We start from the raw sequence: 12036 nt of genomic DNA, 5'->3' as shown, positions 1-12036 counted from the left end.
GAAAGAGATTAAGTCATTGAAAGATGAGGACATAGGAAGAATAGAGCATACAAAACATTCGTGGGAGCTTAAACAGCACTTCTGCGTTCCTTAGCACTGGACACAGGAGCTCAAGCCGTATCACGTTCCGCCGTGTATAATGAGGTCATGGTTTCTGTTGAAAGCTTGAATATACTGGACGTATAACTTTCAGCGTCTGCTGTACAGACTAAGCGCGAGGTGATCACAGCTAGCCGACGAATACGCGAAGTGTATCTAGTAACGATTGAAGCACAATATACTGCCTCCTTTTTTCACAAATTCCAGTCCTATATCGAGTGTTCAATGTTTGCTGATTTGTACTGTGAATCCACATGACACCGCGACTTCAACAACGTGAGCCAAGCTGCGTCACTTGTGTCCATGCCTTCCTTGATGTGCTGGTTGAGGTTTCGAAAGGTGTAAGGACCTGCCCCAGCCCAGTTTCTTCCGAAAGAGAGACATTGTGGTAGAGAAGGAGAGAGTAAACTATCGACACGACAGCAGGCGTTGTAATTTTCTCCGTTCTATAGAGGGTGATCCTTACATTCCTTAAATAAGTCCGGCGGCCTTAGCTGGCCCTCCTACTCGGTGCAGGAGAGTTCGAATTGGTCCATCATGTGGGAGCTGTGCAGCGTTGCACGTCATAGTTTTGTGACCGTAGTGACAAAGAGAGTAGGTTCACTGTGGTATAACAAATCACATGGCGAAAATATTTTCGCACTGCGAAGGTGGTCAGGAAGTTGAGTGACCAAGAAAATCACTCCCGTTCCAGAGAGAAGTGCCATAGTTACGCACACGTATTTGTCTACGCTTTTATGCATAGTTTGTGACAAAATATCCAATATAAAAATATACGTGCAAGGATAATACTGAGTTGCAGTCACAATAATATGTAAAGTCGCAATGGTAATATGGACGCAACTACACTACCAATAATGACGCCACACTAACATACCTGGTAGATGAATTAACTTATGAGTGTAAGAGCCAATGTTTCACAAATCATTCAATCAATCAATCAACTAATAATAACTCACAGTCTCTTACGGATTCGCCAAAGACGACTGGAAGAGATTATCAATTATCTTGTTTTCCTTCTGAATCGATGTACTGACCCCTTCACTACCCTTTCCGAAATGTTTCCACCTTTCAAGTGGTTTAGCATTGCCTCCAAGATCGGAGGCATTGCAAGCTCTGTGCACCTTCACCTGGTTTTGCACTGCCTTCGTGATCGAGCGACCTTTCACCGAGCAACCATGTCGCGTGACTACGTTATTGTGTGATGTGACGTTATGTCGACGTCACCGATTCGACAATGTGCGCCATCATGGCGGTGTCGTTAAATCATCGTGCCATGATTTATCACATCACTCGTGCTGAAGCCGACGCCTGTGGTCGATTTGCGCGTTTTATGAGGCATCGAATGGTTTAATAAGTAAACCAATCTCTAGCACAGCCAGGCGCGCATAAACGCGATAGCGTTAAAGCGCTCGTTCGGCAGAAATTCCGGCGTCGCGGTCGGCGTCGTTGGTAGTGAGCGAGAAACTCATCATCTTATGCGTGAACCAACTATCCTGGGTCAAAAAGGGTATTGCACTCACGTCGTTTGCGTAGCAAGAGGATGTTCTACGCACGGCCATGCGCCTCCTCGTGAATACAGTGAAAAGGACTTCTTCTGCCTGGAAATGCAGTGAAAGTAACACATGCTTCGCAAATACACGCGTCCTGTATATACATGCTTCACAATACAGCATGAAATATGGAAGAAATAATACATGGTATAAGCGCCCATTGTCATCGGGCGTCAGAACATGTGATTATCGTAATAACTTCGTGGTTTAAAGCCGGTAACCCACTACAAAAGGCACACACGCTACAACGGCTACTCCCTTAGGGCCACGTAATGAATAATTGTTCGGCCAATAGGGAGCGCTGGAGGAACACACACACCAAGCAAAGAGGAGACACACAGCCTCCCCTTTGCTCCGTGTTCCTCCCGCTCTTCCAGTTCACTGGACAATTGTGAAATAATAACTAGCCCACCTTTACATCCTATTGCCACGTAATGAATGCATAGCGATTTCGAACAGGTTCCATGCATTAGGCGTCTAAAGTACGCACTAGGAGCAGGATACGCACTAGGAGCAGGCGAAGCTTTCATTTTTCTCTCTCTCATGGCGCAGTGACCGCAAACTGCGACAAGGGCTTCATGACTATCTCGGTGCTGACCGAGGAGCCCTTCAACGGCATCCTGCACACCAGGGACACCAGCGACCCCCGGGGCATCGTCAAGGAGCTGCGCCGGAGTCCCTGCATCGCCTACGGCACGGGGGGCCGCAACACGTCGCTAAGGATCTCCCTGTTCCCGACACAAGATGACGCACTCTACTGCGGAGTCAGGAGAAAGGTATGTACACCTGTCCACTGAACTAATTGCCCGGAAGGACACGACATGGCGTTTCAGTGCAGCAGTAGTTGTACTGCTGTCGTTGCTATATACGCTGTACACTATCCTACAGGATTAGGATATTTGAAAGACACTAAACAGTAAAACGTTTTTCTTTTCGCATATTAGTAAAGTACAATTCCACAATCCCGAAAACACTACTCGTACCGCGACAATATAGGCTTAGTGGAGAGAATATGCGCGAAAAGAAAATGCGAGTGACGACGCCACCACCGTGAGATTCCCGCACCAAACACCGTGACGTGAGAAAGTCTAGAAGGCGTCCACTGAGCCCTACGTAGCTTCCAATCGGTAAAAACGAATACATTGCAATCCCTGGATGACTTAGCATTTGAAGTTTCAGAAAGTTTCATCGAGCCAATTGCACGAAAACATTACAAATGTATTTTGAAATTTCTTAAGTCACGTGCGAAGATTTTGGCGCGAAATTCAAGAATGAAACTTCAAACCTTGATTTCCTCCGCTACTAATGCACTTATAATAGTGAAACTTATGACATTAGAGTTCTCAGAGTGCAGTTTGTCAATATAGATCAAGTCATCGTTACTCTTTAGTTTCTATTTAAAACAGTCTACTCCGCTTTCTAGCTTTCCGTAACGGTAGCATGCATGCACACAGGAGCTTAATGACAGACATCACATGGTTGTGGCAACACGTGGCTCCTATACAACAAAAAAGCCCATATGCTTATTCTAGATATAAAACAGTTTGTGGCTCGGATGACCTTATGTAGGGCAACCCTGAGAATAGCGATTTCGCCCACAGTGGGCGTAGATAGAGTCATTGAAACACGGCGACTTAAACCGGGAGAAATTCGTCCGGTTTCCTACTGTAGCGAAGGGGAAGCATAAAAGTTTCCCTCGTTTGTCATAGTCTCGGTCTCTTTGAAATAGGGATTCCGCTCAACACTTCTCGTTCCCACATAAAACGCATACTGCACGAAATTCCGTGCGCTCATTGTCCGTAGTGGCCTATAGCCACGTGAATGAGGATATACAGCACCGTACACTAAATTTTAAAAGCGCGGAACTCAATTGATGGATGAATGAATCAATAAACTTTATTGTGGTCCCTCAGAACGCGCTCTAGCACGTTGCGGGCCACTCCCACTTAGGTATACAGGAAGGCCAAGTCTCTCTGCTGCGTCGCGGGCCCACTCGACTGACCATATAGTTATTCTTCAAGTCCGAAGGTAGTAATAGCAGCTTCTGAGAACTTAATAGACAAGTGAATATTACTGTGCAGCAGGTCCTTCATTCGGAGGAAGGTCTAAGGATCACTGCGAACACATTCATTACAAACTGGCGGGCATTGGTGGTGCCTCTCAGAATCCACGGAGGCGACAATATCACCAAAGATATTTAAGGCAGAATATTTTTTTTTTCATTTAGCACCAGCTCATTGTACGTAATTTCAACTTTGCTCGCCACAGTATACATCTCTCGCATCACGAACTTTCCTCGTAATATATACCGCATCCTGCTGACTGCACCTTGCTATCTTATTTCTTTTCACGTAGTGTGGCCTTTATTATTTTGCGATTCCTGTAATGGAGCCGCCGCGGTACGATAATTAAAACCTGGAGATGCATCGCCGAGATGCTATCACGTAGAGAAGCGTCGCGATTAAGCTGCACACTGCCTCTACAAAGCAGAGAGGGAGTGGCAAGGCGCAGGTTTTACGTATGTTCCAACACGGCGCGATGAAATTTAGTGAGCGAGGGCTGCTCGCGGTTCAGCATTTTCGTTCTTTTTTTTTTTTTATCTTTTCTGACGCGTAAACCAATCAAGACGGTGCGGGCGCACGCTCATTAATCACACACGACCCATCGCACTCGAGCCCAGAGGTATAAGTGTACCTCTCATCACAGGTAAACTCTTTCTCTCTGTTTTTCCGTGATGCAGGTGTATAGCGATGGGATAGCGGACGAGCGGTGGTGACGGATCACCTGCTCATCGAAAGTACCATCACTAAAGTTAACACGAACAGCCATTTTTAGACAACAACTGGATTTTAATTACACTACAAATTTCGCGTGTGCTTTGTTTCTTTCCTGTTACCGTGCCTCCCGCTTTCACTGAGAAATAGACGGTTTAAAAACGTAGCAGTCAAGATTACATCGGCGAGTTCAACGGTTTCGCTCTGTTACGGGCACTGGTTTCGGGCTGGTTTCTAATAAGAAACTCAGATGTGCGCTTCAAGGCAAGGTGGTTAAAATTATTTATTTATTCATTTATTTGTGGTCAAAAGTAGACATGCAATCAGGTTTCGCTGTTTGAACGGTCAGGAATCAAATGTTGCGCAGCTTGCATCAGCTGAGTAGCCGTGAGTAAAATGAACAGCATCAATATGCACACTGAAAGAAAGGTGCATGGCTTTCCTCATACCGAAAAACTGAAACAAAACAACCTCTAACGCTCGAGCTCATGAAGACATTAAATACGTTCACTGGAAAAGCGACAGTGTTAGCATGGTCCTTTAATAGATTGTGATAGCGAAACGAGGGTGGTTGCTTCGCACAAACAGAACGCTTGTACGGTCGCGAGAGCAGTAGTTTCAAGGGAGATATCCATCAATGCAGAGTTTCACGGTGTGAAATCACAGCGTAAGGGGGACAAGTGTTAAGTAGCTTGTCCTGCATTCACCTTCTCATTTATTCGTTATTCTCGCGTTATGGTTTCGGCGGTACATGTAACTACACCAACACGTCCAAGTATGCTTCCTTCTGAAGTTCACGCTGAAAGATCCAGCTCTCAAGTGCAACGCATAAAATCACGTTTGGTGGTGGTATTGGTTAGAAGAGGAAGAAGGCGCCTAATTTCTGCAGCCCGGTATTGAGCACGGTGCAGCGCCTGCATGTTTGCGGCGGAGCAAGCACATACACAGAGTCTCGGAGTGAGAGGGGGCTAAGCAGCTAGAACGTGTGGGAACCGTTACAGGAAGAGATACAATCAAGCACCCGTTCGAGCTGCCTTTCCGGGTGCTCCGAAAAAGCGGGAGTTCAAAGCGGTCCCGTTACGAAACGAAACCCGTCGCTCGCTAGTCATCGTCGTTGAGATGGGCGTTGTTCTCCGGCGGAGACGTAAAAACGGTGCGCCGAACAAAAGAACGGCAGGAATAGCACCACGCAGTGCGCAGACGAGCGCGTGTGTGAACGCGCGGCGATGGAAAACGCGCCGTGGAACAAAAGTGGCGCTGCCGTTGGCGCAGGAGAACGCGCTAAAGCGAGTGCCAAGCCTTGCCCTGCGGCCTTGCACGAAGTGCGGACCCTCCTAGGCGCAAACGGTCGCGCCGCGTAGGGAAGGGAGAACTGTCCGTACCCTTCAATACACTCGGGTTGCTCGCTTCTGGCTTTGGCTCCGCGGCGTGACCCGAGTGGAGAGGAGGACGAAAGGAGCGAGACCCGTGGCCACCGGCGGCCATTTTCTTTCCTCCGCCGCTGTGCCGGCGGCGTCCCTCTTCATTGTTTTCGACACACGTTACGCTGGACGGCTTCTCTGACGGTGCACGCTCTCTCGCTTATACTTCTCGGCCGATTTGTTGTTGCTGTTGTTGTCGTTGTTCTATTTTCTCTTTCATTTACCCGCACCACTAGGACCTTTGCTTTCTTACGCCCCTAAACGAAAGCCCAGTCACGAGTGTGCGAAGCTAACGCGCACGCACATTGGGCACCCTCGGCGTCCCCGTGGCACACATTGACCTGTTTGTTTTCTTCGTAAGATTACTTCTCCGCCTTTTCTGTTTTCCCGTCATTCCTTGCTTTTCTCCGATAGACGGAACGACTGCTGACATACGCTAAGGCGAATCACAGGGAAATGGGGGGGGGGGAGGGAAATAACAGCGAGAAACCGTCTGGAGTGCGAAGAAAAACAAAGGCCGTCACTCATCAGTTTGCGCGGGAACAAAAATAACAATAAACGAGACAAACGGCAACGCGTGCGCCGTGGAACGTGCGCCCGAAGGACGTCCGACCCGACGCGGGTGCACGCGTACGTAACGTGAAAATGCCGAGATCGTAAAAACGCGTGAGGCGCATTGCGTAACCACTGCCAACGAGAACGTGGTTTGCGTTGGGTATAAGCTAGTTAGGAGATTCGCTTTGAGGATGCATAGCGCAATGAGTGCGGCCCACCCTGTTGGCGGTTGCGTAAAATAAATGATTTAATCTTCGCGCCAGGTGCGCGGCCAAGCCCAGCTAGCCTTATATCGTAGTAATCCCGGAAGTATCGCAGTAATCCCAATAGTCGACCGCAGCAGCAATAGGGTTGTTGAGCTACTGCACTTCATAGAATCATTGCCGACTGGAGGCATAGTGTTTGTACTTCCTTCCACCAACGCGGCATAAGCCGAACTTAAGCCGAACGTGTAAGCTGTGTACACCAGGTGATCTACTTATCGTACATGACGAGAGTTGCTTTCGGCAGAAAGTAAAGATAGGCTGGTAGGCGATAAAGCAATCGATCACAGTTGTTCGCTATGTATGACGTGTGCAACCTGCTGAGATATGCGCCGACATTTCCGGACTTTTTTTTCCCCGTTCACTTGTCACTCTGCATTCCCCCACTTCGGTATTTCGACAAGCGATAAACTATCCAGCTGCATTTTCGCCCCTGCTTCCAGTCAAGAAAAAAAAGGAAAATAAAAAATAACTAGCAACCACATATTCGAGCCTTACTTTCAAAGTTGCCTGTTTGCGAAGCAGAGCCGTGAGATCTCTCGCACGCTGCTAGGCAACTACTAGTATAAAGACACGATATATATATATATAAACGGTCCTCAAATTAAATTTATTCGAATTTAATTCGCATACGCTAGACTCCCATTCTCTGACAGATGTAAGTGTCTGACGCCTGACCACGACATATCTACATGGTGCAATCCCCACATTCAGCAACACGACATATCAGTCTACTTGTCATTTTAAATTATAATTCTTGCCGCGAGCTTCTTAGTCCCGGGCGTAAAAAAAGGAAGCAAATATATATGTGCACATGTAAAGAGAAGTGTATGTATAAATACAGAGGTGACTGTAGCAGCGCTGACCTTTGAGTCAGCAAGCATGTAAGTGTGTATATCGGGAGATCCGATCAGCGAGACTGAAGCCGCGCCTTATTTGAAAGTGCACATGGACCGATGCCAGCGTCACGCACCGCACTCTGTGAAGCAAGCATGCGTGTAACACTTCCGCGAAGCTGAAGTGTAAGATACCTTTTCGGAATGCATTCGTTACGTTATGAGAGGCTCTCTTACAAGCTTATCTACATACGTAAGGTAAAGAGGTTTGTAAGTCACAGACAGTTTATTAAGAATGGTTTCATTCTTACTCTGAAAATCCTGCAGGGGTTGGAAAGCAGTCACAGTTTTTTTTTTGTTATATGCTCTACTGGCGAAAATCCGGAGGACGCGGAGTTCCCGCAGCGTAGGCAATATTTACCTAAGACATCAGCGCGCCGTCGTCTTCGGCTGTTAAGCTGATGTTTTCTTGTTGTAGCACATAGCGACATGAATTATATTGCGTAGGGAGCCTTCATGTGCGCAAAAAAAAAAACGGAAACGCGCGCACAGCGATGCTTTCTAATAATAAGGTCATGAAGAACCGTATCCACTAACACAACGATTTTCATGCGTATGCGTCTACCGTAAAACAAGTTGTTTGATAGTTAAAGATGCCAAACACAAAGGTTCACAGCCCCATATGGTGGCGGATACCACTCCGTAAAACAGTCGATATGACGATTAACTCCGCGCAACATGGAGCGATATACTCACGACTCCAGTCAGCCAATCAGAAAAAAAAAGAGCCATAATGTTTTATAAATCGGGGTTATTGTACGCCGTACATCCTATTTTTCAAATGTCCCCGTGCAGTTGTAACGCAGAAGTCGATAAGCATGCCGATAAGCATGCTGTTCCGGTTTGGTTTACGGGACCCACATCTTGTCAGCTTTACGCGCACTGCACAGAATTCGCGAGACCAAATGAGTGCGGACGCGCTGCTTGCTAATAAAACGTGTTCTTTCTTTTTTCCTTTTTTCAATCTAAACGGCCGAAGATTTTATAGTGATCTTTTGTGTGGGTTTTTGAGTGGTATACTCTCGAATCAATTACTTGTCTCGTAAAGTCGTGCACTCGCGGGGCATTGTTATAGTCTTCAACGTTGCCAAGATCATTGAACGGACGTGGCTGTAGAAAAATTACAGGACTACGCGTGATATTGCAGGGCGTGTATCGTATCACGTCGGGCGCGCGTTTTTAACAGGTCCCGTCAGCGTTGAGGACAATGCGCCAAGCGTCCGAACGCAAGGGCTTCTACGTGGGGCGTCCTACATCACATGACGAGCCATGTGCTTTTGGCGTATAGACGTGTTGGAACATCGTGCTTCAGCCCTGGAGGCCCAGGGTTAAAATATGACCGTCAGAACACGTTCACTTATGTTTCATGGCTTTTTTTTTTTTTGCGCGACATACACATGTACGTACGAGAACATACAACGCGGGCGCAAACTCACAAGTGATTTATTGAAAACAACAAAGTGCACTTTCATATTCGAGACCAACTAACCCTCCCGACGGTGGTCCTGAACACCTACGAAACAAAACTATAGAATCTGTTCAACCCCATCCTCCCGTGCTGTCCGTTGCACCTGTGGTGTTTCTTGTGATCCGTGTGCATGTTGCGCGAAAAGTAGCCATCAATCAGTACAAACTCGCCCTACTTTCAGTATTCTCACTTATGTTTACGTACTTCGCTCACGTCCCTCGTGTGTGTGACGTCACACAAGCCGGTCAATTAGCACACACCTGTGGCCTCTGCGATCAGTTGCATCGGGGCGTACTGCTGAAGGTACTGATCGCGGAGGTCATGGTCCACACATCAGAAACTTTTCGTCCCAGATAAATAAATGCTATTCGCATTTAAGAGCCTTGAGTACGTGAACTTTGTAGAAATAGAATGAATTCATGGACCCAATTCAGCAACGTAATCAGAATTCTAACTTCCAGAAGCTTTCTACAACGCACAGGCGTCGGACTCCGAACATCGCACTGCGGCCATCGCGCTGATTTAATCGACGCTGAGCAGCGAAGGGCTACAGTGGACGACAGCTACAGCGGTGGATGACGTGCTAACCAGCAAAACGTGACCACGCTGATTGTAACCAGGGTGTCGCAACGGCGCCTCGGTGCACGCACAGGTCGAGGCACATCCACGCACGTCGCTTCGACCTCGAAGAACGGCGGCCCAGGTCTGCGCTGTCAGTCAGCCAGTCAGGCCCCCTTGCAGGGTCACTCGACGAGGGAGGACGCTATAGTGTCCGCACGGCCAAGTGCGTATAAATGCGGCCTTTTTATTCGAACACGATGTCGTGCGTCGAAACGGACAGGTACCTCTTGTACGGCTCGAGGTCGCGCCTCTGTGACGGTCACCGGAGATCGACTGGAGTGAAGAAAAAGAAGAAGCTACGCGCTTTCGGCTGCGTGTATACCGTATATGCCGGCACGTAAGTGGATGCAAGAAGAAAATGAAGATGGACCGGGAACGTAGCGCGTAGGCAGGATACCCGCCGGTCATTATATGCCTGGAATCCAAGACAAGGCAAACGTGCGAGAGGTATAGGCAGGACGTTAGCAAGGCAGATTAGATTAGGAAGTTTGCGGGTACAACGAGGCAGCAGCAAGCGCTGGACCGGGTTGATTGGCGGAGCATGGAAGACGCCTTTGCCCCTAAGTGAGCGTAGTCAGGCCGATGATAATGATGATGCTGAAGCGGGAGATATAATCGGGAGATTTGCTGTAGTTAAATAAACTGACGCATCACTGCACAAAAAAATATGCGACGATCATATGGGTGTGCAGGACCCGCGTCCCTTCCCCCTTCTTAATCAAGGGAGGCGCCAAGCTAGCCTTATATGTTAACTCAGTCGGGGGTCCGTTCCGTCATTATTCAATGCGCACGCAAGGTTTAGTCATGCAGGTTTTTAAGTTAATAGCAGCAGCAGCTCCCTGATGTTGCATTTCAATAACAATTTACTTCCCGCTTTTACCTCCCCCCACCTGCCACAGTTGGAGCCGGAGACCAATGGCAGTCCTTGTTAGAAACACGTCCCTGCTCCATTTTTGAGGCCACTGCGACTCACCCAGTGGAAGGGGCAGGGTAGAGGCTCAAGCAGACTATTTCTTTCTGTGGGTGGGGGGAGGGGTGGGGTAGCAGCACTTTGATTTGGAATCGCGGTCTGGCGGACATTGTGGACGAGTGTCATTTCTGGCTAAACATGCCATGGTGAGAAAAAATAAATAAAATGCAGTAGGGGTGGTTTGGGGCACTGGCCCGGTATGCTACAACTGCACTGCCTCTGATTCCGGAGGCAGTGCAGAAAGCTTTCGGTGGCTGAGGTATCAGTGCACTCGAATGGCTATGACAAGAAAAAGACAATGCATATGACTTGAACTGGTATAGCGCATTGCGGGGAAGAAGAAACGGCCGAGCAGACCGACACAAGAGGACAGAGCGCTATCTCTTGCGCTCTGTCCTCTTGTGCGCTCTGTCCTCTTGTGTCGGTCTGCTCGGCCGTTTCTTCTTCCCCGTAATGCGCTATACCAGTTCAAGTACGATGAACCAACTCGCCCAATCTTCAACACTCGTGGACAATGCATATTGCCTTCGAGTCACCTAAGGTCAACGAATGATGAACCCTTGTGAGCTTTCTGAAGTCGCACTCATAAGCATAGGCGTGTGCACGGGGTTGCCCCCCCCCCCCCCCCCCGGGTCACCTAAAGGGGGGCGCAAAGTCAGCGCTGTACATTGAGTAAAAAGGAGGGGGCACTGCAAATCGGGAGGAGGGGCGCAAAATCAGCCTCGTATATTGGCTTCGCATTCCCCGACCCCCGCCCTCAATAGAAACCCTGCGCGCGCCTGTGCCTATACGCCTGAAAATACGGCAGGAGTGTCTGACCTTCGGCGGCGAGTTGCGTGCAGTAGATCGGCTCGTACTATACCCGCTCGCGCCAACCCGTGTTCTCTCAGACGAGCGAGGCGGCTCCGCTTGCTTTGTAAATGCGGCTCGTTACACATATTTACACGCACTCGCCCCCGCGCTATTCGTGACACCCGAAGGTTGCACGCATTTCGCGGACGTCTGTCAAAAGGGCGCGAAAAAAAAAAAGTAACATGGATGACCTATTCTTTATACGTGTCTAAATGGAAGGTCAAGTTGCCTGTCCCAGGTATACTGTATGTACTATAGGGACTTCTTATTTGTACACCAGCGTACCTTCATCGTCAACATTATTATTGTTTTAAAGAGCATTATCTCTGCAAGGTTCGAGCGTGAAAACTGCCGGACGACGACGTTTGTTACTAAGCAAAACTTATTCATAATAACTTGAACGACCGCACTGGGCTCTAAAATCGAAATTCGATGCATCCGAAATTAGTGATGTACTGCGAACGTCCAAGTCTGAAACGGATTCACTTGGACGTCTGAGCATATCTTTCTTAAAACTCGCCGATTTCCTTATGAATTCACCTAAGACGAAGTGAGAGACAAAAC

At 48.2% G+C, this 12036-nt stretch overlaps 1 protein-coding gene across 1 annotated transcript in view; it reads left to right on the top strand.

Moving 5' to 3' along the window:
• Positions 1–12036, top strand: part of LOC119163274 (uncharacterized) — a 185812-nt gene that overhangs the window by 150161 nt on the left and 23615 nt on the right. Inside the window, exon 3 of the mRNA XM_037415233.2 lies at positions 2205–2428. Coding sequence (XP_037271130.2) covers positions 2205–2428 — 224 coding nt within the window. The remainder of the gene's footprint in view (positions 1–2204; positions 2429–12036) is intronic.

Source organism: Rhipicephalus microplus, chromosome 9 (genome assembly GCF_043290135.1).
Source record: "Rhipicephalus microplus isolate Deutch F79 chromosome 9, USDA_Rmic, whole genome shotgun sequence".
Classification (NCBI taxonomy): Eukaryota; Metazoa; Arthropoda; class Arachnida; order Ixodida; family Ixodidae; genus Rhipicephalus; species Rhipicephalus microplus.
This window is presented reverse-complemented; position numbering and strand designations above follow the sequence as displayed.